The sequence below is a fragment of the Podarcis filfolensis genome (assembly GCF_964270895.1).
Source record: "Podarcis filfolensis genome assembly, chromosome: 17".
In the NCBI taxonomy this organism is placed as follows: Eukaryota; Metazoa; Chordata; class Lepidosauria; order Squamata; family Lacertidae; genus Podarcis; species Podarcis filfolensis.
In genome coordinates, this window is record NC_139621.1 from 2,536,095 (window position 1) to 2,559,599 (window position 23,505).

The following is a 23,505-nucleotide window of genomic DNA, read 5'->3' on the forward strand; positions in this document are numbered from 1 at the left end:
CCTCCTGAGGAAGTGCCCACCCCCCACCTCTAGGGTGGGGACAGTCTGCCCAAGTCCAGGGTGGTGAAGTTTCCTGCCTTTGTCCTGAAGGTCATAAAGGCTGAACTGGACACTCCTCTCGCCTCACTCTGTCTGTAGCCATAGCCAGCAAATACTACAGAAACTGTCCTGCTCTGCCCTCCATCCCACTCCAACGTGCATTGGTGATGCCCAGTCTGCTTTCTCCTCAGGTGGAATGTGGAGAGGAAGAGGAGGAGGAAGTAGAGGAAGGCAGTGAAGAAGCAGGTGAGGAAAGAAACGTTGTGTATGGTACTATGACAATCGTGAGGATTGTTACCTTACTGAGACAAAAAGGCTATTTATGTTTTCACACATGAGACCAAAGCAGCTCTTGATTGCAGCCTGGTTTGTAATTGAATGTAAAACTTACAATTGACCAGGCTGCTTATTCTGCCTCTCCTCCTCCCAGCTTTTCTCTTCCACGTAAACAACTATCAGGCATCAACATAAATTGCCTTTGAGCTCCTCTGGGATATTTAAGCCTTAAGTATGAAAGGCAGCTACTGTATTGCAGTGAACCAGGAAGAGGATCAATGGCAACATGAGTTCAGACTCTAAGCTTGGAGAACTGGACCTAAACTAACACAATGGATTTCAATAGGGACAAAGGTAAGGTCCTTCACTCAGGCAGGAAGAACCAGCTGCAAAAATATAAGGAACACTGGGCATGCCAGTAGGGCATGTGAAAAGGATCTAGGGGTCTTGGTGAACCACAAGCTGAACATGAGTCAAGAGTGTGATGCAACAGCAAAAAAGCTAATGCTATTCTAGGTTGCATCAACAGACGTATAATGTTCAAGGGACTTAATAGTACCGCTCTATTCTGCCCTGGTCAGAGCACACCTAGAACCCTGTGCCTAGTTCTGGGCATCACAATTTAAGAAGGATATTTACAAGCTGGAACGTGTGCAGAGGAGGACAACCAAGATGATTAAGGGTCTGGAAACCAAGCCTTATGAGGAATGGTTGAGGGAGTTGGAGATATTTAGCATGGACAAGAGGAGACTGAGATGAGATATTATAGCCATCTTCAATTATCAAAAAGGCTCTTGAATGGAGGATGGAGCAAGCTTGTTTTCACCTGCTCCAGAGGGAACCAAAGGCTTGATGTTACAAGAAAGGAGATTTTGACTCAACATCAGGAATAACTTTCTGGTGTAAGAGCCTTTTGACAGTGGAACGGGATCCCTTGGAAGGTAGTGGATTCTCCTTCCTTGGTGATTTTAAAGCAGAAGTTGGATGGCCATCTGTCTGGGATGCTTTAGTTGAGATTCCTGCATTGCAGGGGGTCGGACTAGATAACCTTCAGAGTCCTTTCCAACTCTGAAATTCTGTGGTTCTATGCAGCCTCCTTCTCTCCTACTGCAGCTCACTTTTTCCATTAGCCTTTGCATAGCCTATTGGTACTCCTCCCACTACAGAAATGAAGACCTAAGTAGGTGTTTCTCTGCCAAACACATATTCATTCCTGTCTATCCTCCCCTCAACCTTCTTCCCTTCCTGTATCAACTGTTAAATTGTAAGTTTCTTGGGGCAAGAGCACCTCTTCTCTGTTGTTACTCTGTAATGCACCATGCACATTTATGGTACAGTCAAACCTCGGTTGTTAAACGTAATCTACTCCGGAAGACCGCATGACTTCCAAAAGGTTTGACAACCGAAAACTGAAGGCGGAAGCCTCAATACAATAGGGAAATTCAAAACAGAAGCCACGTAGCACGTTCAGCTTCCAAAAATCATTCAAAAACTGGAGCAGTCACTTCCGGGTTTTCGGCGTTCAGGAGCCAAAACGTTCCAAAACAGAGGCATTTGGGAACCAAGGTTTGACTGTACTATATAATTATCAGATCAGTTCATAATAGTTAGACATTGTTCTCTCTCTCTCTCTCTCTCTCTCTCTCTCTCTCATTAATACACACACACACACACTGCTGTAATGAATATGGCTCCCGAGGAATCCTTAAAACCAAATGTGGAGAACCTTTGACCCTCTAGATGTTGCTGAACTACAATTCCCATCGCCCCAGGCTATTGACCATGCTTGTCGAGGCTCATGGGAGTTGTAGTTCAGCTTCAGATGAGGGCCAAAGGTTCCTCAGTCCTTGCTTAATCCTACACCATGCCTTGTTTTCAGGTGAGGAGGAAGAGGAAGAAGAGGCAGAAGGAGATCAGCAGAGCTTGGCAGAGTCTCACCTAGACAAACTGGAGGAAACCCCCACAGAGAAGGTGTTACCAATTCCTGATGGAAGTTCCTTCTTCTGCCTTAGCAAGACAAATCCGTGAGTACAGAAAGGCATGAACCAAGGAGGAAGAAGGTGGGGCTGGCTTTCTCTTTCAGTGGAATGTGACCTCAGTTTGGTCATAATTCTGCAAGAGTTGTAGGGTAAGGTCCAGGAATTTCCTCTTCTGGTGCCAGAGCTGTGCAGGTGTCAGACCTGCAAGCAGTCACTTGGAAAGGCGAAGGTGCAGCCTACTTTAGGTCAAGACCCAGAACATCAAACAAAGGTCACATACAGGTCCATAGTTATGGCAGGCCAACATGAAGGTACAGAACGGTGAACAGCCATCAGAAGGACTTGATGCAATGTAGTCTGCATGACTGTTCTAGCCGTAGCTTTTTCACACTGGAAAACCACGTTTGAAGCACCAGTTCTGTAAGGCCAGCCTGGCTCCTGTTGCCCCCACAGATTGCCTGGCCTGACTGGCCTGATGAGCTGCAGTACTCCTCTTTGGACATTATCTGGGTGGCACTGCAGCATGCCAAATACCAGGCCAGCAGGTTCCTCAATCTGCAAACAACCCTGGTGGTGCAAGGTGGCAGGGTCCCTGTGGCCAGAGTCCCTGGTGTGAGTGCCCTAATAACCTACATGTAGAAGCATATCTATGCTACCAATTTATATACCCATTTAACTGTTGTGTCTTTCCACCCCAAAGAATCCTTGAAACTAGGTTTGGCAAGGGATTTCTACTGCTGCCTGGGTTCCTGGGGCAGAGGGCATGACTAACCAGTGTAAGAATATGGTAAAAAATTGCCAGAGATCCTGGTTTCATTGTGGTCCCACTTTGGGGACCCATTGGTTGAGAGCAGTAAAGGGCAACTGGAGGCACTGTCTGGCTATGCTTGGGCAGACCCAGAACTGCCAGGGTTCACACTGGTGGTGGAGTTTTAGCCTTCTTCCCAGGTATCTCAACCCAAGGTCAAGGGAGTAGGCAAATCCCAAGGTCAATCTTTGCTTGGCTTCAGAGATTTTGCTGCTGGCTTTTCTCCCCATGTCAGTCCAGCCCACTTCCAAGGCACCACCCAGGCTCTTCCCTCTAATCTTGCCTACATCTGCCAGGATCGCCTTTTAGCTCCCCATCTCCACCTCCTGATTCGCAGGGAAGTCTGCATGTGCCTCAGGAAACTTGGCTGCTCCTACTGTGTGTTGCTGGCTCACTATGGTGGCCGCCTTTCTTTCTCTTGCCAGGCTCCGTGTTGGGTGCCACAGATTGATCCATCACCACATTTTCACCAATCTCATCCTTGTCTTCATCATCCTCAGCAGCATCTCCCTGGCAGCAGAGGACCCTATCCGAGCACACTCCTTCCGCAACAATGTAAGCCATGCCATATGGAAAGGTGGTTGGGTAGAATGGGAGAGAGAGGGCAGAGGCAGAAGAGTGTCTCACCCTCCGCTCCGTCCTTTCTCTCTCTCTCACTCCGCTCTTATTTCCTAATTTTTCCATTCTCTTTCTTCCCCACCCCTCTCCTGTTCCCCCCTCTCATTACACAGATTCTGGGATACTTTGATTATGCCTTCACTTCTATCTTCACTGTTGAGATCCTACTCAAGGTACCAGAAGATGAGGAAGGGGAGAGTAGCCAGCCCTCAGTGGATGCCCCATTGGCCAAGTCTCTAGGGTTGCCCACACCTGCACGTGGGCCACGTCTGCAGGGTGGCACCAAACAACCAGACCTTAGCTGCTTCTGCTAGTGCCCTCATAGCCCCATGGCTGGCAATCAGGGTTGGGGTTGGGGTGGAGAAGGGGGTCAGCGACTGCAGAATGAGCTGCAAGTCATTGGGGAGTAGCGGGGTGGGAGAGAAGATGTGGCTCTCAGCAACAAGGAGGGAAGGGTCAGGGCTGCACTTCTCAGCTCCTGTCTAGAGGCCTTTGACTCTTACCACCCACCATGAATTTAGCTCCAACACAGCTATGGACTGTGCAGAACAGTGGTGGCCATAAGGAGACCAAGATTTTTGGTAGACTGCAGACCGCCTCATGCCTGCTGGTTGCTGTGGTTCTTGCAAAGAAGGCTGGTCTTGATCGACATTGTTAAGCATGAGTCACGTGACTCAGCTGAGTTATGCCTTAGCTGTTAAAGAGATCCTGAAGATGCAGCTCCGTGGAAGAGCATCTTCCCTTCGCACAGAGCATCCCAGGTTCAATGCTCAGCAGGTAAGCCTGGGAATGCCTCCTTCCTGAAACTGCTGCCAGTCAGTGCAGCTCGAGGGACCCAAGGGGCCAGCTTCCGGGGCCAGCTTCTTCTCTGGCTGCCAGGGAAAGAGGCCCTGGGTCCTCCCGACGTGTGTGTGGCACTTGGGGTGCTCAGCACTCATTGTAGGCTGCACAATGTCGGCAGAGCCAGGGCCTCTTTTCCTGGCAGGCGCAGCAGCAGCAGAAGGAGAAGCAGAAGGAGAAGGAGAAGCTGGCACTCAGGATGCTTGGTGCATGTGTGTGACATCACACCCAGGTGTGACATCAGCCCCCTCCCCAATCTGCCTCTTAAGTTAGCACATCTGCTCTTGAATATAAAGGGACTGAGCCTGGGTGGGGAGAAGGCAGGGTCACTTGGTTGGCGCAGGGCACCTGGGGACCTCCAAGCTCCTGGGTTCCAGCCACAGTTCTGAGAAAGAGGAGTTGGGTGGAGCCGGGGTGCTTAGCATGTCTCTGTCCTTAGATGACCGCTTACGGCGCCTTCCTGCACAAAGGCTCCTTCTGCCGGAACTGGTTCAATCTCCTTGATCTGCTGGTTGTCAGTGTCTCACTCATCTCCTTTGGCATCCAGTAAGTCTGATTGGGGAATGGTCAAGATACTTTGGGAGTAGGCCCCCAAAAGAAGAAGAAGGAGAAAAGGATGGTGCTGGCCTGGTCCGGGAGGAAAGGGCAATGTTGCGCAGTGATGCACCACCACCTGGGGTGGCCGTCTTCCGCTTCCAGCCTCTGAAATACCACTTGCTGGGAGAGGGCTCGTGTGCTCAGGTCCTGCGTCCAGGCTTCCTGGAGGCATCTGGTTAGGCACTGTGAGAACAGGATGGTGGACTACGTTGGGCTCTTGGCCTGATCCAGCAGGGCTCTTCTTATCAAGTTCTTAGGATATATTTTATAGGAAATGAAAAGAAGGTGTGTGCAGTGTGGTTTTTAAAACCAAAACCCTCCCACACCTTCCTCTTTCCACCTCAGCTCCAGTGCCATCTCTGTGGTGAAGATCTTGCGAGTGCTGAGGGTGCTGCGCCCTCTCCGAGCCATCAACCGGGCCAAGGGGCTGAAGGTGAGGGATGTCTTCAAGGGCGGGTGGTGGCTCTACAATGTGGATCTGGAAGGAGGTCCCACAGCATGGGGGCTATGAAGATGTGGTGCCTGTGTTCCCCATCCCACTCAGGGTTGGCCCATCCATGAGGCAGGGCAAGGCAATTGCCTCAAGGTGGCAGGATCCACAGGGGCAGTGGATCCCAAGATATACCTTTATTCCCCCTTCTTCCCGATGTCAATCTTCACTCCCCGCTTCTTCTCTGGTGGGGAGCAGGACACCATTTTGTGGCTCACCACAGGTGCCAAAATGTCTTGCACCAGCCCTGACACCCACAGGGTCGCCCTGTTGAGAACTGGAAAGTTCCCTCCTGGCCTCCTCACATCCCTTGTGCCTCCCTGTCTGGCAGCACGTGGTTCAGTGTGTGTTTGTGGCCATCCGCACCATTGGGAACATCATGATAGTCACCACCCTACTGCAGTTCATGTTTGCTTGCATCGGTGTTCAGCTCTTCAAGGTAAGGAGTGCTAATTTATTTGGGGTGGTTTGGATTAAATGAGTGTGTGCAAGATGTGTGTATGTGCTTGGATCAAGGACATGTTGAGTGTGGGCGTGTTTCTTTGGGGCTTGCACCCAAAACACTTCCAAATACCATCACCTTAGCAACCAATCCTGTACCTCATTATAGACACTAGTCGGGCGGCTTATTTGTTTCAGCTGTAGGTCATCACAAGGGAAAAAAACTCGGCTCAAAGAGAAAGAAAGAAAATACATGTGCAAAGGCACAGCCATAGAAGTTACATGGGTAAACATAGTAATAATAATCATATAATGATATATGGTAAATCATCTGCATTGCAAAGTACTGCTCTTGTTTTTCAGCTAGTTGATTGGTAGCTTACCTGAGCACACACTGCCATATTTGATGAAGGTGGACAGTGAGCAAGACAGGGAAAGAGAGACCGAGAGAAAGACAGAGAAGTATGGAGATCTTGTAAAGGAAAAGCAATGCGAAAAGAGCAACTAGACATAATGCCCGACATAAGACTGTTGTGAACCTTTCTCTGTTAAGCTTAGGCAAGCCCTTCCCCACCTCCCACCTCCACTGGGCCAGCACGATCCCAATGATTTGGGGTGGGGAAGTACATGATATAATGAGGTTGAGGCAATTTTACAGGGAGATGGATGACAACCTGACACTGACCGGGGCTGAGCATAACATCTTGCTCTACCCTAAGATGAAAAGTCGATAGAAGTGGGTGTCTCATTACAGGGCAGGGTAAAGGTAAGCCCTGACTGCCCCACCCTGTGTGAGGCTAGTTTACAGTTTCCTCCATGCCCAGGGCCATGGGGGGCAGCACACAGGGTAGAAAGATAAGAATTTCCCCAGGATGGATACCTTCCTTCCCCATCAGTGCCCGATCTCCAATCTCCTGCCACTTCTGTCTCCAGGGCAAGTTCTACAGCTGCACAGATGAGGCCAAGCACACTCCGTATGAATGCAAGTAAGTCTCAGCTCTGCCCTGCAAGAAGAGCAGAGTGTCCAGTTACCTTCCCCAACCAACCAAGTTCTCCAGGTGGCATTGGCATTTTAGCCTAATACCAAGAAAACCAACCAAGATGTCTAGCCACCCCACAGATCAAACTGGGACCTGTTAACATTGCTGCCTGCAGCTCTCTGGCCCTGCTTTCTTCTTGTCTTTCTCTTTTTTCCTCACTCCTGGACAGATCTCCACTGCCATACATTAGTATGGCAAAATGTTGCAGCAATGTAATGGATTCCCATGCATGGCTGATCTGAGATGAAAGCTAGATGGTCTAGTATCGTGTAATGGCCTGTGAATTAAGGGTTGTTTGTGGGTGTCTGTGAGGCCCAAACAAGACATCACATGGGAGATACAGTAATAATCTCCTACCTTTCTTCCTTCCCCTCTCCTGTTTCTTCTGCTGAAAACTAACCTCTGAGTCTGTGATTGTGACCCAAAGAGTAACAGGGAGAAGGTCTCCTTGACCCTTTCCTTTCCTGTTGTCTTTCTGCTTCCCCTCCCCAAGCTGCTGCTTCTCCCCGCCCCGCCCCCCGGGGGGGGGGGGGAGATAATTTTGAAGAAATAAATGGCAAAAAAGGGAAAAGGTTAAGCAATCCCTGCTATTCTTCCATTCAGACCAGCTGCCTCCATGTATCTGCTTTTCAGTTTAAAAATAAAGAGAGGAAGAAAAGAGAAAGGTGGGAGACTATTAGCATCTAGTTTGGCCCTAAGATAGCAGAGAGGGGTCTGAGAGACAGAAAGGAGGGTGGCTGGGTAGCTTTGCAGTAAAAGGAACTGTGGTTTTTGCAGCTGGAAATTGTGGTAGGGTTACGCTCTGGGATCTGGTCTGCCTGTCTAAGTTCAATGACTCCCAGCTGCAGCCCATACTGATAGCTCCTTCTGCTCCTTCTTCCTTTCCTCTTCCTCTTCCTCTTCCTCCTCCTCCTCTGCACACAGGGGCACATTCATTGTCTACAAGGATGGAGATGTGGCTCACCCAATGGTGCGGGAGCGTGCCTGGCTCAACAGCGACTTCAACTTTGACAATGTTTTGTCGGGCATGATGGCCCTTTTCACTGTCTCTACTTTTGAAGGCTGGCCAGCGTGAGTTACTCTACTGGGGATTGTGCATGGGGTGTGCACACACGTGTGTATATAATTGTGTTTGTGATGATTCTCACCATTCCCATAATTCTCTTGCATGTCACTATGTAAAACAAAAATGTGAACATGATAAAGCGTGACACAGCTCTTTTGCCACACACAAGTTATCATGTTGTTAGCTTTCTACCCGTTGTCTTCTGCCATAATAAAGTAGCCTGTGTGACTTATTGAAGACTGGAAAGGAAATCCACCCATCTTTCCACGCCTCTTCCTACGTCTGCCTTCTGAATCATCTCCCACACTTTTGCAGTCTATAAAAATTCCTGACTGGATTAGACCAATAATTGGCATCAATTTCTGGGACTCCTGGGGCAACTTGGTCAAGTATTAGGAGGGAAAGCTCTACCAGACAGGTGGATCCACCAGAGGCAAGTGGCAAAGTCCAAAGCAGAAAAAGGCTGGCATTCTGAGAGGGGCAGCTGGGGAGCAGGGAGGGCAGGGAACAGGAACTTCACATTTGTGGAGGAGTTGCTCAGATTGGGCTGGTTCCTAGCATGAGGCTTTGTAGAGTTCGGTGGAGCCTCTGTCTCATGAACAGGTGCTGAGTCAACTGGGGAAGCTTGAATTGGTGCCTTGGTGGGAGTTCTGAGGAATACAGCTCTGCTTGCAGTTACTTTGGCAGGAAGACTATGCCTCAGTGGCATGGGAAGTAAGATGTAGGAGCCTGACTGCTGCAGTGGCTGCTTTGAGACACACTCTCACCCTTAGCACTTTACATGAACAGAGAAAATGTATCCTGCACTGCTACAAGGAACTCTGAGGTGTGCTTTAACAGATCATAGGGCTTAGGTGTGCTGTCGCTGCCTATCCACACCCCATGTCAAGTCACAGCCAAGATGGCGATGTTAGTCTTGGTCAGTGGGGCTCCTTTATGGGTGTTGGCCCTGGTAATTTGGGTGCCAGGTCAGCACCAACACTTTGAATTGTGCTTGGAAACGTACTGGGAACCAATGTAGATCCATTAAGACCAGTGTTTTATTGTCCTGGAGGCCGCTCCCAGTGGAACCACTGCATAACAGTGCCCCTAGCTCCCAACTCCTCTAGACGGTCCAGAAGGATGCCATGGTCAATCGTGTCAAAGGCCACTGAGAGATCCAGCAGAAGCAGGAAACAGCTTTCACCTCTGTCCCTAGCCTGCTGGAGATCATTGGCCAGCGCAACCAAGGCAGTTTCAGTTCCATGATGAGGCCTGAATCTTGATTTGAAGGGATCCAAATGGTAGTATATCCTGTCCACAGAATGGTAGTTCATGCTTTTTATGGGTCTGTCTCGCCTCTTACTGTTATGCTCTCTGTTCATAGTTTCCCTCTCTTCACCACTTTGCCCTTGCCAGGCTACTTTACAAGGCTATCGATGCCAATGCAGAAAATGAGGGGCCCATCTACAACTACCGGGTGGAGATCTCCATCTTCTTCATTGTCTACATCATCATCATTGCCTTCTTCATGATGAACATCTTCGTGGGTTTCGTCATCATCACTTTCCGGGCACAGGGAGAACAGGAGTACAAGAACTGTGAGCTGGACAAGAACCAGGTATCTCTTTCTCCTCACTTCATGCTCTGCTGGTGCAAATCACCATTCCCACTTATTCCCAACCGCACTGCCACCATGACCAACCCATCCTCATTGTTCTGCTGCCTCATTAACTTCAGCAGTCGATTACTTCAAATTTGTGTAGTTCTGATGGAGCTGGTGGAGATTGTGGCTTTTTCCTTCTGTCTCTCTCCCTCCAGTGACTGTCCCACAATTCCTTGTACTGAATAAAGCAGGGGCAGGGAACATTTTCTGTTGAGGGCTGAATTTCCTTGGTGGGGGGGGGGGTATAATCTCTCAGGGGACGGGACCAGAACCAAAAGTGGGTGGGACTATCCCTTCTCGCTCTTTTTCTCTCACCCTTATCCTTCACCCTCCCCTCTCTGTCCCTCCTCTTCCTCCTCACCTAGCAGTCTACAAGGGGAATAACAGGTTGCTCTTGCCAGAGGTCTAAACTGATTGCCTGCAGAGGCCTATGGTACTAGTATCTATTGCTCATGCAGCAAGGCTGCTAGTCTCCTTGTGGCCTTAAATCTATATCAAGTGCCAACTTGGGGCTCCAGAACCATATCTTTGAATAAGACCTCCCTAACATGCCTGGGATCTGGAGAGCTTTCAAATATACCCTGAAGTGGTGATGATGTTTATGGGGCAGTTAGTGCAGGGTTGTTCATTGTTTTCTAGCTAAAACTCTTCTACTTTCCACAGCGGCAGTGCGTGGAATATGCCCTGAAGGCCCAGCCGTTACGGCGCTACATCCCCAAGAACAAATATCAGTATAAATTCTGGTACATGGTCAACTCCACCGGTTTTGAATACATCATGTTTGTGCTCATCATGCTTAACACCATTGCACTGGCTGTGCAGGTGAGAGTGAGCAGGTAACAATGAGAAGGGCAGTGTGGGTAGGTGAGGGGGAGATTGGTGATGGAAGGCAGATGAGGCCAAAGAGACAGGACATTTGTCCTTCTCTTGCTTGTCCTGTTCATGTCTAAAGCCAAAAAATCTACACAACAAAAAGAGCATGTGGACGAATGAAACTGAACTCTCTTCCCTTCCTTAGTTTCCTATGCTCCATTGCCTCAGCCTGGCTCCCAGTATAGGAAACTGAGTGGGCTTGAAGCACAGTGAGATAAGATCGGGAGAGAAGAGGCACACAGGTTCCATTACCTTCAAGCTCCTTTTGTTGTTTTTTAAAGAAAGAATTAGACCCATCCACCTCACAATCCCCATTTTCAAACATCAGTGGAGCAGACACATGAGTCAACAAACAAGGCAGCCCCTGCCATGACTAGTTTGATTCTTAGTGAGAAAGGTGTGAGATGACAGGCACACAGTTCAGAATGTAAAGAGAAGTTGGAAAGACCAAGAAGCTCACTTGGTAGAATAGGGCCCACTTTGGTGTGGGAGAAGTCTGTGTTGTGGGGAAGGGAATTTATGCTTAAACAACACAGAGTAATATTTTGCCTATTGTATAGAGAGCCCTATTGTACATGCATATTTTGATACTTGTATCATTTTTAAAAAACAACAACAACACACCAATGTCTTTATTTTAAATAGAGAGAGAAAAGGACTGAGGTGTTGGAGTACCAAGGCTTGTAGTGATGGCAGGAATCAGGACTTTGTCATGAGAACAAAGAGAATGTGATGCACAATGGCCGTGTTCAATGGCTGTGAGGTGCCAGGGCTTCAAGGGCAGAGAAACGCTGACTCTGGGGGAGATGTTCATGTGGACAGCTATTTTTGGTATTAAAGGAGACCATCCAGAAGAGCAGTGCTATTTTTTTAGAAAAAGAGATGCTGGAACTCACCATGAACACCTCCCTCATTTTCTTAGAATGGCAATGGTGCCCACCTGAGAGGTGCTGGAACTGAGTTCTTTCAAGTTCCAGCTTAAAAAAAAGCCCTGCAGAAGAGTGAATATGAGCCAGTGGGACTTGAGGGTAGATCAGGATTCCCCCCACACATCCTGCTTTCTCAAAATACCTAGGACCAGTGAAGTGCATGGCATACTTATACTTTGGGATTTTGACCCCCAAAGGCAAGCATACTAAAGGAGACAGGCATTCTGAAGCTGAGGCAATGTTCACTCCAAAGGGAACAACCCTTGAGTGGAACGTGGGATGCTGGAGATGATGGGGAGAAGGCAGGAGAAGCCCAGGTCACACCTCGCAACAAGGTAGAAAGATAGGTGATGGAGGCAAGACAGAGTCCATGGTACAAACTTGCTGAAAGGTGTGTGCACAGACAGTGTGCCATGATGATCAGTAAATCAGGACCAGAGGAAGGGCCTCTGGCTGCCAACCAACAAATGTGTGGTGTGGTAGATAGGAGCCCAAAAGAACCTGGGAATGCTGGGTGGATTTTGAGAACAAGGTTGCAAAGCACCAAATCACAATAGCTCCCAGCTTGAGGACCACAAGATCCCCAAGGTGCTCCTACATGCTTTGTGCATTTTCTCCTTTTCCAGCACTATGAACAGTCCCAGCCCTTCAACTATGTCATGGACCTGCTCAACATGGTCTTCACAGGCCTCTTCACTGTCGAGATGGTGCTGAAGATCATTGCCTTCAAGCCCAAGGTTTGGGAGCTGGGGGTTCTACTCAAGAGATACTTTGCTTAGAGCAGAGGGGGGCAGCCTGCGGCCCCCCAGATTTTGCAGAGCTACAGCACCCATCAAACCTTTATAATTGGCCATGCTGGCTGGAGCCCAACAATACCTGGAGAGTCACAGGTCCTCCACACCTGGCTTAGAGTCTCACCATAAACAACCATATGTTTTCAAGTTAATTCTGGAGCTTGGCAGGAATCTTGGCATTGTGCCAGTATTCACAAGTTTCCAGCTGAGTGATAATAATCCCACAGGGTCTGAGCCTTTTAGTTTCAATCCCCTGCACTGATAATGATCATTTGCTCCAGCAACTAGTGTGACATGCAATTCTGACTCCAGGATTTTGTGGAGTATCAGGCAAGGAACTCTCAAGGTTGCCCCTTATCCTGGAAGACACAGGACATGCAATCCAAGAATTTCCTCCCATTGCCTCCTATGCTCTTTGGTGCCTGTGGAAAGTGAGAAGGGAAGCCAGAGACCATTTATCAGTTTTCAGGCCTCAGCAAATGCCTGACCTTACCAATCTTTGGATCCAGGCACTGGCAAGAGAGGTTCCAGAGTAATTGAAGCCTTCTCTGTGAAAATGGCCTTTCTTGGTAGAAATTTACAGCAGGGATTTATTGTATCTGCAGAGAGCCTCTTTGCATGAGATCCTGAAGCATGTAAAAATATTGCAAAAGGAGCCTTCTGCATTTCAAGGTAACACTTCCAAGGAGTCTGAAAAAAATGTATGATGAATGTCATTAAATACATAGCCCAACTCACACCAAAGGCCCAGAGTGCATAAGAAAGCAAACCAGGATCAAGTTTCATGTTCATTTCACTCCCTCCTCACCCTCCACCTGTTTCCAACTTACTCCCGAGCTCCAAAGGCCAGCCCAAGCAGGTAGGTCTTGCGGCATTTCCCAGAGGTGTTCACACTTGGAATTCAGCGAGTCTACAGTGGGAGGAAGCCAACCATAAATCAGGCTTTTCACTCTGCCCTTGACACTTGAACAGCCATTTCCCCCTTTGTTATACTTAGAAACAGAAAGCAGTTTTTACAGGACTTCAGATTATATTTTTTCACCAGCAGACAGATAAATATCTCTAAGACAGTTTATCTTGTCCCAAAAGTATTTAAGAAGGAACCCACAAGGGGTTCTTACGCAGATGTCAGCTCCCCCAATTGCCTGCTCATTCTAACCTGCAGCCAAGCCCCTCGGGTGCAGACAGCAGAGATCAAAGGATTTGAGGTTCCTCCCATTCAACCACTCTTATCTTCCAGAGTGATTAATAGTCAGACCATCTGATTGACAGTAACCATGGAATTACCTTCTATCAGCAGAACTGAGAGAAGGACAGAAGTTTCTCCTCAGGGTCCCTTGCAACTCTTCAATTCAAAGATTTTATGATTCTGTATAATTCTAGAAACTATACGAAAAAGAAGTGCATGTGGGTCTAGCTCTGTCTGCTTTTCCACAAAAATCTATTTAGGATTTGTTCCAGAGTGGCCTTTTCTCTCTCTCTCCCCACAGCACTACTTCTGTGATGCATGGAACACCTTTGATGCTCTGATCGTGGTTGGGAGTGTAGTTGACATCGCAGTCACTGAAGTCAACGTGAGTCATCCCCAACATGAAATGTGTCCTGTGAAACAACCTCAGCTTTTTTCTTCTGCTGGGAAATGTTAGCACACCTGCAGCAAAGCTGCTGAAAGAGTTTGGATGTGTTGCAGCACCGCACATGTATGGAATGAATACCCTGAATACTTGTATCTTTTTGACAGCATAACTCAAACATAGTACCCTGAGGTCTGGAAATCTGCTTTTAAACAAAGATATAAAATTTTCTGCTAGATCCCAGCTTAAGTTTCTAATTTTGCGTATGCATGATGCAATAAACCAAACTGATTAGATGGTTTAAAAGCAAAGCATCTTTTGGAGTTCATTTATTCATCCACCTTTATAATTGCCCGTCTCTTTGCCTTTTGTCTATCCATCTATGTATCCATTCTGCTATTTCTCTCTCACTTTCTCACCTGTTCTCTGCCATGCCGCTGCCTCCCATTGGATGTTATGAACCCTCGTTTCGTCTTTGCCATCATCATTCCCTTCATTATCCTGCGTTAGAATGGAGGTCATGTTGGAGAGGTATTGCACATGTATTTAATCTCAAGAAAGTTTGGAAAGGGGTGGTAGAAGGGCTAGCTGCGTCAGTGCTGTGTATGCAACAAACAGGTTCATAAGAGAGCCGGTATGGTGTAGTGATTGTCAGACTAGGACTGGTGAGGGCCAGGTTCAAATTCCTACTCAGCCATGAAGCTGGGTGGCAAACTCTCAGCCTAATCTACCTCACAGGTTTGTTGTGAGGATAAAATGGAGAGAGACACCACATACGGCTCCTTGGAGGAAATGCAGTATATCATGTAATAAATTAAGTGTTTGCAGATGGTGTAAGCTTGGGGGTAACAAGCAGTCTTGTGGTGGCTGGGTCAGATATTGAGAGTAACTGGATGTCATGGGGGTCGCAAGTGATAATTTAAGGGCCTCCAAATTCAGGCAACTGTGTGCAGATGCTGTGTGTGGTGTGTGTGTGTCTATAGCTGTGAGTGTGCTATGTTTGAGTAATTGCACATATGATTCACCAGGTGTTGACAGCTGATGTGTTGCCAGACCTAATGCCCGTCAAGGTGGGGGAAGGCAAAACTGCATAATTACAAAGCAAAATTGCGTATTAATCAGCACAAGGAGAAGCAAAGCCAGCCAGTCTGCTCCAACTCTGCTTTTATAGGGAGTCAGGGACTAGTATCAATTGGTTCATTCTGCCTTTTGGCATCAGGGGGCTTTATTTGCAGGCGTGCTTGGTCTTTTGTAATCTTACGCTTTGGCTAGTGCTGGTTGGTGGTGCTCAGGCTGAACCCTCCCTCACCTGACACCATTCATCTACTGTGGCCCTGGGTCCTCCTGACACACCGTGCCTACCCTTGGATGGGTGAACATGCATCTGGCATGAGGTTTTTGTGTGTGCAAAGGCGGCATTGGCCTGATGTGTGCAAGCATTGACAGGGTTCATGTGATGGAACTTTATCAAGGTAGTCCTGAGTGGTGGGCTGCCTGGATTTGGGGCTTTTGCTTCACCTTCTTTCTTGCTGAATCCAACCCCACTGCTGCCACTTTCACAAGCAGGCACTTCCTTATGTCACCCACAGCAGCAGAAAGATGCCCAACAAAGGAGAGTAGCACAGTTGCCTGGCAACAACACAACCCTCTTCCCCTTGATCCTGGGCCAGGGGCAAAGCAGGCAGCTCTGAACCTGGGAGAAGTTGTAGCAGGCCTTCCCATCAGATTGCTCTGCCTTCAGGGTAGATGCTAAAAGGGCTTTTTGTTTCCTTTGTCTTGTGTATAGGATGGCCCTGTGGTTGTGGGAATATGGGTGGCCAAGATACATATGTATTGCCTATGACAGCTATGTGCAGAGGCAGTGTTCCTCCTGGCACCAGGTGCTTTGGACAGACAGCAGGGAGTCTATCCAGGCTCTGCTTATGAACTCCCACAGGCTGCTGCTGACCTGTGGATTGCTGGGGAAATGACCTGACCAGAGCCAGAAGGATCTTCTATACGTGGGTGGGTTCAGTTCAGGAGTGAAGAACTTCAGGCTCAAGTGCTAAGCATGCCCCTCCAGACCCATCCTGGCCATGCCCTCTGCCCACAAGCAACACCCCACACTGGCCTTGCTTTGCACCACAATCATTTTTGCCTGTCTGGAATGTGTCCTTGAGCTCTGATCATGCCTCTTGCTGGTCTGGATGGAGGGTAGAAAGGCATGCCTGAGTGTGTGCAGAAACTATTCTACTGTACAAAAGCAAAATTTACATTTGTTGCCTTCCCAATTTTGCTCTTGATACAGGTGCCAGCATGCAGCCCCTGGAAGGTTGCCTAGAACAGAATGTGGCCCTGGGCCTGAGAAAGGCTCCCTGCCTTTTGCATCTGCTGTGCACCAAGTTGCGTGTAGCATGTCTATACATCATACAGGAGTGGCGGGGAACCTATTGCAGCCCTCCAGCTTCTATCATCCCTGAGCTGCAGCCATGAGGACCAGGGTTGCTGGGAGTGGAGTCTGTCAATATCTGGAGGGCCATGATCCCTCATGCCTGACTTGCATGGAGGTCTTTGTTGTCGTCATGCGGGTGCTGCCAACCTGACTTCTCTCTCTGCCTCCACAGAGCTCGGAGGACAGCTCTCGCATCTCCATCACCTTCTTCCGCCTCTTCCGTGTCATGCGCCTGGTCAAGTTGCTCAGCAAAGGCGAAGGCATCCGCACCCTGCTCTGGACCTTCATCAAATCCTTCCAGGTCAGCGGGATTTCCTGGGATGTGGCCTTTCCCTCCCACAGTGGATCAAAGCATGCCGCGCTCCATCCAACACATAGGGAGGAGAAGAGCATGCTAGAGAAATGCTGAGCACAAACAGAAGCACCCTTTATAGGCTGTGCTGTGTGCTGGGCTAAACCAGGCATGTCTGAGCCCGGTAGCTGGGTGGGTGGGTCCAGTACTCCCAGTTCACTCTGTGTTTGTTCAACCTCCAGGCTTTGCCATACGTTGCCCTTCTTATTGCCATGATCTTCTTCATCTATGCAGTCATCGGTATGCAGGTGAGCAGACAGAACCTCCCCTACTGCTCTCCAAGCTTGCCGAGAAGCAAATTAATTCATGCCACAATTTGTGTGCTATGAGTGGGCTTTGCCTTTATTGTGCAAGGGGCTCTGGGTGCATCATGTGTGTGGGTACATGCTTTAAGAAAAGGGACACCCAGCACACTTACTCATACATGCACAAACACATGCGCATGCCTGCTATTCCAACTGGAGTACTGCATAGGATTCTGTAGCGTGCAGGATGAATGAGTGATGTCTGTGAGAAACAGTAAGTGGGCTTTCGCTTATCACCACATACAGGAAGGCCTTGGTCCCGGTCCAGTGCTGTAAGCACCATCCTGCTTCCTGTCATAGTTCTAGCTGTGTGGTGCTGGTGCAGTTTCATTCTCCACTCTTTTATAGGAGAGGAGGGCTTAATGGTTTGTATTCCAGTTTGCTTCACAGAGATTCTGCAGCTGGAATCTGTTCGTGACATCTTGGCATGGCTCTGAGAGTGCTTTCCTTGCCTTTCAGACCTTTGGCAAAGTGGCCATGCAGGACGGTACGCCAATCAACCGCAACAACAACTTCCAGACCTTCCCGCAGGCAGTGCTGCTGCTCTTCAGGTGCCTCTTTGCAAAAGCATTTCTGCATTTAACAACTTAAGCCCATTTTAAGACCTTCTGGTGGTCCCTCAGTGTGTGGAACCAGTGAGCTGACTGAAAAAAACAGGAGCCCCTGAGGAATAATAACATCTTCCTAAGTGGGTAAAAGCCTCAGCGCCTAGGACTTGCCGATCGAAAGGTTGGCGGTTCGAATCCCCGCGGCGGGGTGCGCTCCCATCGCTCGGTACCAGCGCCTGCCAACCTAGCAGTTCGAAAGCACCCCCGGGTGCAAGTAGATAAATAGGGACCGCTTACCAGTGGGAAGGTAAACGGCGTTCCGTGTGCTGCGCTGGCTCGCCAGATGCAGCTTGTCACGCTGGCCACGTGACCCGGAAGTGTCTGCGGACAGCGCTGGCTCCCGGCCTCTAGAGTGAGATGAGCGCACAACCCTAGAGTCTGTCAAGACTGGCCCGTATGGGCAGGGGTACCTTTACCTTTTTAAGTGCCCCCGCAGCAAAGCTTCTGCCCCTTTCCCACAGGGTGCCTTGGTCCTTAGCCCCAGTTGGTGGCTTTCACCATGTTCTTTCCACCTCTCTCCCTCCAGGTGTGCAACAGGGGAAGCCTGGCAGGAGATCATGCTGGCCAGTTTGCCTGGCAAACGCTGTGACCCCGAGTCCGACTATGAGCCTGGCGAGGAGTTCACTTGTGGCAGCAACTTTGCCATTGTCTACTTCATCAGCTTCTTCATGCTCTGCGCCTTCTTGGTGAGACTCTGCAGCAGACTTCCCTCTGCTCTCTTCCGCCTCAGCCAGTTCCAAAAAAACAGATGCCAATCCTGCTTTGCAAAGCCAGACTCCCAGTTGTAGCCAACATGTGAAAGCCCTTGTTTGCACCAGGCGGGGGGTCTGCGGTGGGCCATTTCCCAGCCTGGTCCCTGAAAGCCAAAGTGGGCATTGCATCGGGAATGGGCAGAATGTTTTTGGTTTCCTTTAAGGGAGAGCTCCTGCTCTCCCTTAAAGCTTAACCCTTTACCTCCCTGCCATTTGTCCTCTCAAAATTCTCCTCCTCATCCCTTGGTTGCTTTCTTATCTGTCCTTGCCCAGAGATCTCAAAATGTTTCTGCTACAGCTCTGCTTAGCCAATGTGCAAGAGAACGACAGTGCAGGGGGAACAGCAAAGTGCCTCGGTGTGTGCCTTACACCTTTTGGTGGTATCCCTGTACCAGCACTAAATCTTAGGCAGATGGTCTATGCCAGATTTAACCCATTTTTTTCACCACTGCCTCTAGCTGGCACTGGGCATTCCCATGCCATGCTTAATTGCTAACGCTATGACTCATCATAACCATCTTCTGACATGAAGGTTTTCCTCGCCAATCCTAAACATGTGGATTGACGGAAATGGGCTTTGCCCGTGCTCTCATGCGCTCTCCTCATAAGAACAGAAGAACCTGCTGGATCAGGCCAATGGCCCCTCTAGCTCAGCATCAGCAGATGCCTGTGGGAAACCAGGGAGCAGAACGTGAGCATAAGAGCAGCCCTCTCACCTCCCGTGGTTTCAGAAGCATTGCCACCTCCAGCTATGGAGGCAGAGCATGGCCACGTTGGCTAGTAGCCATTGATAGCCCTCTCATCTGTGAATTTGTCTAATCCTCTTTTAAAGCCATTCCATCCAGGGGAAGTGAGTCCGACTGTCTGAAGAAGGACTTTCATTTATCTGTCCTCAACATGGTGCTAATTGTGCACATTCCAACATTGAGTCAAAGCCCGGAAAGCAGTTTCTGTAAGAGTTTATGAGCTCTGGTTCATGGAAAGCCTTGTAATATACACCCTTCCAATGGTGGCTACAACTCAAAAGACACTTACTTGGGAGTAAGTCCTAGTGATCTTGATATTCAGAGGAACAGGCTGTTTGCCTCTGAGGTCTTGCTCTCCTTGCCTCTCATGGGCTCTTTGGGTGCATTCACTGACCTTCACTCCATTTCACTCTTCTAGATCATCAACCTCTTTGTTGCTGTCATCATGGATAATTTTGACTATCTGACCCGGGACTGGTCCATTCTGGGTCCCCACCATCTTGATGAATTCAAGAGGATCTGGTCAGAGTACGATCCAGCTGCCAAGTAAGAGACACATGTCTTTTTTCTGCAATTACAGTAACTACTTACATGGAAATGCAATTGAATGTTCCGATCATCCAGAAATTCTAGAACTTTCCACTAGGGGCAGCAGAGAGAAGTTTTGTCCTTCTCCTGGTTTATAGCTCCATTTGCAGAGGTCCCGTGATACAATATCTTGAAATCTCAGGCAATAAGAGGGGTGTTATTTTAACATTTTGCTGGTGTAATTCTGTGCCACAAGGGGCACTAAACATCAGGGCCGTCTTAAGCATATCTGGCGCCGTGGTGCAATACTCCCTCCGGTGCTCCGGCGCTGCTGGCAGGGCTGGAGGAGGCAGGCAGCGGCTGGAGGGCGGCTCCTCCGGTGGGGAAGAGGTGGAGGCTGGACACGGCACCTCCTGGCTCAGCTCGCCGCTTCATGCCGCGGTGGCTACGGCAGACGGAGGCTCCGGGCTTCGACGTGGCATGGCAGAGGCGGGCGAGGGCGGCGAGCTGATGCCAGGAAGTGCCGTGTCCAGCCTCTGCCTCTTCCCTGGCGCCCTCCAGAACTTGGTGCCCTGGCGTCCCGTGCCACTCGCCTCTATGGGTAAGATGCCCCTGCTAAACAGTGTGCTTGGACCTGTCCCTTCCTGACCCAGAGGAGCAGAGCTGGAGGAGAGCAATGGTTTTGCTTCACATAGTTCACATAAGGAACAGGGGTCTTTTCTAGGCCATGGCTAGTCTGCCACCACTCATAGTCCCATTGAGGGAAGCAGCACCCCACCTATCCCATAGCTCCTTACTACCCACTTGAGATGCCAATGTGGTGCAGTGGTTAGAGTGTTGGACTAGGACTTGGGAGACTAGGGTTCAAATCCCCATTTGGCCCTGAAGCTCCCCTTGGAGTCAGTCACAATTGCTGTGGGGATTAAATGAGGAAGAGAAGAACCATGTACACCACCTTGAGCTCCATGGAGAAAAGAGTAGAATATAAATGCAATAAATAATAGAATCACAGAATTCTAGAGTTGGAAGGGACCCTGAGGACCACGTAGTTCAACCCCCTGCAATGCAGGAATATGCAGCTGTCCCTTACAGGGATCAAACCTGCAACTAATAAATAAGTTCTCTTCCCCCAGGGGCCGCATCAAGCACCTTGATGTAGTGACTCTACTACGCCGGATACAGCCCCCGCTGGGCTTTGGGAAACTCTGCCCCCACCGAGTAGCTTGCAAGGTAATCTCAAGGGGCCCACCTGAGTGTGACTCCTGGGTTCTCGCTTCCTAGGAGAACATCGTGGCCAGGTTCTAGCTCCAGAGCCTATCAGTCCTCATGGGTCCCCTTGGAGGACTTTATGAAGGGAATGAGGTGGGTGGGGCTACAGCAGAGAGGTAGCTGGGGAGGACAGGTGACAAGGATTCTTGCTTTTAATTCATTTGTCTCTGCAGAGGCTGGTGGCTATGAACATGCCCCTGAACTCAGATGGAACTGTGACCTTCAATGCCACTCTCTTTGCCTTGGTGCGGACATCCCTCAAGATCAAAACAGAAGGTGAGGTACAAGACGGTTCTCATGGCAGAATTGTTACTAGCTGATGGGAAAGAACATTTTATACTCTCCGGGAATGATGTTTTTTCTCCAAGCACGTAACTGGATTTATGCAAATCCACTTGCACAGTTGCTAGTAGCAACTGCAACTCCCATCTTATGCCACACACCTAGCCGAAATACTCCTTCCCTGGAAATCCACAGAAGAGAAAGTGGAAAGTTAGAAACTTCTCTCCTGTCCTGCTAGGCTTTTGCAGGATTGCGGAAAGAAATACCTTGAAAGGGTCAATGGTGGCCGCAAATAATGCAGGCTATTCAGCCAAACATTCCAAATTCCAGGGCTAAGACCCAGCATTAAAAATACGATCTGGTCCCAAGCTTCACTTCTCCTTCCCCACCTCCTGCAACTGTCCTTTGGGTCAGGCCAGAAGGCCTTGCTTCAGCCACCTCCAGTTTCCACTGCCCCACCTTCACCCCACTCCGCATTGGCTTGGACCCCCACCTACCCTGTGCACACCTCGTTGTTCACAAGGCACCCCCAGTGGTCACCCTGGGCATTTGTTTGTTCGCTTGCTTGTTATTCATTATCTTTATATTGGGATTGCTCATCCAATCAAATTTCTTACATAATTCATAAAGGCAAAGGTAAAGGTACCCCAGACCGTTAGGTCCAGTCGTGGACGACTCTGGGGTTGCGTGCTCATCTCGCTCTATAGACCGAGGGAGCTGGTGTTTGTCCGCAGACAGCTTCCGGGTCGTGTGGCCTGCATGACTAAGCCGCTTCTGGCAAACCAGAGCAGCGCACGGAAACGCCGTTTACCTTCCCGCCAGAGTGGTACCTATTTATCTACTTGCACTTTGATGTGCTTTTGAACTGCTAGGTGGGCAGGAGGAGGGACTGAACAATGGGAGCTCACCCCGTCACAGGGATTCGAACCGCCGACCTTCTGATCGGCAAGCCCAAGAGGCTCAGTGGTTTTGACCACAACGCCACCTGCATCCCTTTACATAATTCATATAGACAACAAAATACAAAACACAATATAAAAAGCATTTTAAAAGGCACAAAAATGCAGCAAGAAACATAACTGACTAGAACCCACTACTCATATTCCACAGAACAGCTGCCTAACCACAGAAGCAGGCAATAGGGGTGATCTGTGGGGGACATTTGTCACCTCCCCCCCCCCATCCATATGTATAGATGGAGGATGGAGAGAATCATGCAAGCGGGACTAGTTCAGTGGAACAGCCATTGCAAGGACTTGGGCTTGAGCTGCAGGGCCCTCAGGAGTCACAGGCAAACCCCAGAGTGCCCTGCAAGGGCACGGATTGGTGCCAAGGCATTACTGTAACCCCCTAGTGCAGGAATCTAGAAGAGGGGTTTTGTTCAGATCCACCCCACAAACTTAAAGCACATTTAAAGGATTTGGGGAATTGTAGCTCTGTTGGGCGTAAACTATACTTCCCAGGTTTTTGTGGGGGAGCCATGTGCTTTAAATGTGTGGTGTGGTCCTCATTCTCCCCCCACTCTTGTAGGAGACCTGGATGTGGCAAATAAGGAGCTTCGTGCTGTAATCAAAAAGATCTGGAAGCGGACCAAGCCCAAAATCCTGGATGAAGTTATCCCTCCGCCAGAAGGTCAGTGCCCCTTTGTCCTAGCAACCGGACTCTGTCCCATCCCCACTGCCCAGAGATAAAAACTGAACCAAGCACTCTTGGCTTTCCATCCAGAACCTACTCTGAGTCCCATTTATCAGGGCTGGTCCAAGCACTGAGGTAATCTCTAGGTTGCTTAGGACATTGTTGTGTAGCAACCGGAGGTGGCAACTGCTTTACCTTCTGAGTGTCACCTTGGCAAGTTCAACAAAGGATAAAGAAAGGAAGCTTGGAAGACATGGTTCTGTAGTGATACTTGGGATTCCTGCAGCAATGACGCAAGGAGTTCAGTGGACCTAGGGGACTGGGAGAGCACTGTAGCTTGGCAAGCATCCTGGGGAGTACTGAGTGTTTGCAGAGCACCAAGTAAGTGATCTACAGCAGGCACCGGGCAAAACCACACCATGCTTTAATGTGTCCTACCCACATGCCCCCAGAGTATCAAGAGAAATGGGGAAGTCAGAGGCTGAGTTGGCTTGATGGGCACTTCAGCAACCATGGAGCTTGGAGCAGGTGCCAGCCTTGCCCATTGCCACCCCTGTTTATGAAGGATCTTGCATATATGAAGAATTT

General features: G+C 49.2%; 1 protein-coding gene across 1 annotated transcript in view; it reads left to right on the forward strand.

The window, feature by feature from the left end:
* CACNA1F (calcium voltage-gated channel subunit alpha1 F) overlaps nt 1–23,505 on the forward strand; it is a 62,600-nt gene that overhangs the window by 30,279 nt on the left and 8,816 nt on the right. The window contains exons 19-40 of the mRNA XM_083592088.1: nt 231–285; nt 2,195–2,339; nt 3,528–3,657; nt 3,834–3,893; nt 5,000–5,106; nt 5,503–5,590; nt 5,979–6,086; nt 7,022–7,074; nt 8,053–8,199; nt 9,593–9,794; nt 10,503–10,661; nt 12,268–12,378; nt 13,926–14,009; nt 14,520–14,540; nt 16,613–16,741; nt 16,975–17,040; nt 17,557–17,648; nt 18,232–18,391; nt 19,622–19,749; nt 20,865–20,961; nt 21,174–21,276; nt 22,813–22,914. Of these exons, the coding sequence (XP_083448214.1) occupies nt 231–285; nt 2,195–2,339; nt 3,528–3,657; nt 3,834–3,893; nt 5,000–5,106; nt 5,503–5,590; nt 5,979–6,086; nt 7,022–7,074; nt 8,053–8,199; nt 9,593–9,794; nt 10,503–10,661; nt 12,268–12,378; nt 13,926–14,009; nt 14,520–14,540; nt 16,613–16,741; nt 16,975–17,040; nt 17,557–17,648; nt 18,232–18,391; nt 19,622–19,749; nt 20,865–20,961; nt 21,174–21,276; nt 22,813–22,914 (2,347 nt within the window). The remainder of the gene's footprint in view (nt 1–230; nt 286–2,194; nt 2,340–3,527; nt 3,658–3,833; nt 3,894–4,999; nt 5,107–5,502; nt 5,591–5,978; nt 6,087–7,021; nt 7,075–8,052; nt 8,200–9,592; nt 9,795–10,502; nt 10,662–12,267; nt 12,379–13,925; nt 14,010–14,519; nt 14,541–16,612; nt 16,742–16,974; nt 17,041–17,556; nt 17,649–18,231; nt 18,392–19,621; nt 19,750–20,864; nt 20,962–21,173; nt 21,277–22,812; nt 22,915–23,505) is intronic.